The 2,796-nt window shown below is 28.2% G+C and overlaps 1 protein-coding gene across 1 annotated transcript; it reads left to right on the plus strand.

The window, feature by feature from the left end:
- Positions 1 to 287: 287 nt before the first annotated feature.
- Positions 288 to 1,944, plus strand: LOC126909699 (piggyBac transposable element-derived protein 3-like). The gene is made up of 2 exons (XM_050692132.1): positions 288 to 506; positions 788 to 1,944. Exons 1-2 carry the CDS (start codon positions 490 to 492, stop codon positions 1,782 to 1,784), a joined length of 1,014 nt encoding a protein of 337 aa, XP_050548089.1. The 5' UTR covers positions 288 to 489; the 3' UTR covers positions 1,785 to 1,944.
- Positions 1,945 to 2,796: the final 852 nt, after the last annotated feature.

Genomic DNA, 2,796 nt, shown 5'->3' on the forward strand with positions numbered 1-2,796 from the left:
TGAACTTAAAAATAGGCTCTAATTGGTTTAAATTAATCATAGAAAAATATAAATTAGAGATATAAATTAATAAATAATCAAGTATTTTCTTGTATTTCTGAATTAATAAAAAGTTTTTTGTATTTTTTAAATGGTCACACTGTACTAAATGTCCAGTAAAAATATTGAACTTAAAAATAGGCTCTAATTGATTTATGTTGCCGCCTGGGCTGTTCTAAAAAAAAGATCCCAAATATAAATGGGAATTAGAACTTTGCCGTACGGATTAATATAGGGGCAACTATTAACCCATTTAAGCTCAGTGACCTATATGTAGGACACTGGTTTATAGGCATTGGTATCGGATCAATTTATAGAATTATTTTCCCCAATCTGTTCTTATCTACTATGTGACAGTGTTTTTATTATATAAAAATTATTTGATTCAATAGAACTGATGGCTTTCATACAAAATCATTACATTTTACAACAGTGTATTTTTCAGTCACCATGGCGTCATTTTCAAAGTAAGTAAAACATATTTTGTTCATTTATAATTTGCATAATCATTTACAAAAACTATTAAGTAGTCTATAGTAAACATATTTTACTAACTGGAGTACATATTTTATTTATATTAAGTAATTTATAAGCATAAAAAACATAGTGTCCTAAATGAAGGACACTGGGTACATCCGTTACTGAAATTATTATACCATACATAAATATGATAAAAATGATAAAACATGAATTAAATATATTTTTATTAGTTTTAAATACAACATATAACTATTTTTTAATTTTATAGACGACTAACTGTTCACGAAGTAACCGAATTATTAGAACAAGGGGATATCGATGATATTTTTGACGATGTTACTGACATATTTATGGAGCCACCCGTAAATGCAAATAATGATATCACTGATGAAGACAGCGATGATGGTGGACCGATAGGTGATATAAACCGCATGCCGGCTAGCTTACTAAATGCACATATAGTTATACACGATTCTGATACAGAGAACACAGAAGTAGCAAACAAACATAAAGTAAGTGGTAATACAGTACAAAAGAAAATAAAACAAAAAATTGCTCATCGACCAAGAAATAAAATAAAAAAAACAAACCAAGATGCTCAACAAACTGTATTATGGCGTGAGGGAGATCTAGAAACTCCAAATATTTTTGTTGATGATCAAAAAACAAATTTATTTTACAGTCCGTTACAACCCTATGAACTGTTTGAGCTATTTTTCGACCAACAAGTGTTGGAAATGATTGTTGATTATTCAAATAGTTATACATCTAATAAAAACCAAACACTTCAAATTGATGTAAACGAGCTGAAGTGTTTTTTAGGTATCTTGTTGTTATCAGGTTATAATGAAGTATCACGAAGACGTATGTACTGGGAAAAATCACCAGATACATATAACAACTTGGTTTCTATTCGTGGTAAAAAATGGTATTCGTGTATAGTATTATACTCTATTGATGTGGCTGTGCAGAATGCTTGGCAGTTACATAAACTCCATACTGAAAAACCAATGGACCTTTTGGCTTTTCGTAGGCACATTGCGACCTATTATCTACAAAAATTCAATAAAGTACCAAATCCTGGTCGAAAAGGAGGAAAACCGTCTAGTTATATTCCTCGATATGATGGTGTAATGCATTACTTAGTTCCACAAGAAAAACAAACTAGATGCGCAGAATGTCATCAAAAAACTACTTCAAGGTGTAACAAATGTGATGTGGGATTGCATTTGAAGTGCAACATACAGTTTCACACATTAAAATAATTAATATTTTCCAAATAGTTTAACAAGTTATTAAGTTATTATTAATTTTATAAATAGACAATTGTAATATAGTCGTTTTATTATAATTAATATAGTGTCGAATTTTGTTTTGTATATCACACCTTATTTTCCCACTGTCCTTCATATAGGACACCTATTATCAAGCAAATTATGGGTAAAAAATTTTTTTTTTTTTTTTTGTTGGTTTCCCAAAAACAAAAATAGTAGAAATAATTAAAAAAAAAGTAAATTTAAAAAAAATTTTAACCTCGGGCATGAATGGGTTAATCAACAAAAATTTCCTATATAATTTAGAATTTGTTAAATACAAAATATTTTTTGTTTATCCAAAATAGGATTGGTTAACTTAATAAATATAAAGAAATAATTTAAATAACAACACTAATTTTTATTGTTAATGAATTAAATAATTAATAAATATAAACACCCATATTAATTACATTCAGTTTTTAATTTTGTTTGAATACCATGAATAAAATGAACTACCATTTATAAAGGTGATATACTACCTGTAGCTTTATTGTAATTATGTTATAATCAATAAAAAATAAAACAGAATACAACTATACGAATTTACAATTATAATATGAACGATATATTTTAAAACGAAAAATTGAGCAAAGTTTTTACTGATTAATACCAAAACAACAATTACTTCAAATGAAAAAAAACAATGTAACTGAAAAACTNATGAAAAAAACCAGTGTAACTTAAAAACTAAAATTTATAATAATAACAACCGGTACACACTTCATTTTGAATAAAAAACCGACCGAACAACACGGTAATAAGCTGATAAGGCGTCTTAACAGGTGATAGCGCACAAGCACTACCACCTGACTACACCCAATCAGTGCAGTTCTCACACTNCTACACCCAATCAGTGCAGCTCTCACACTCGGCGCGAACAGTTTAAATTAATCATAGATAAAATATGGTTGGTATCAAATCACCCATTTAACAATGTCTTATTTTGTTGTTCCTAAAAAAT

This window comes from Daktulosphaira vitifoliae, unplaced genomic scaffold, assembly GCF_025091365.1.
Source record: "Daktulosphaira vitifoliae isolate Bord-2020 unplaced genomic scaffold, ASM2509136v1 Scaffold_944, whole genome shotgun sequence".
Taxonomy (NCBI): Eukaryota; Metazoa; Arthropoda; class Insecta; order Hemiptera; family Phylloxeridae; genus Daktulosphaira; species Daktulosphaira vitifoliae.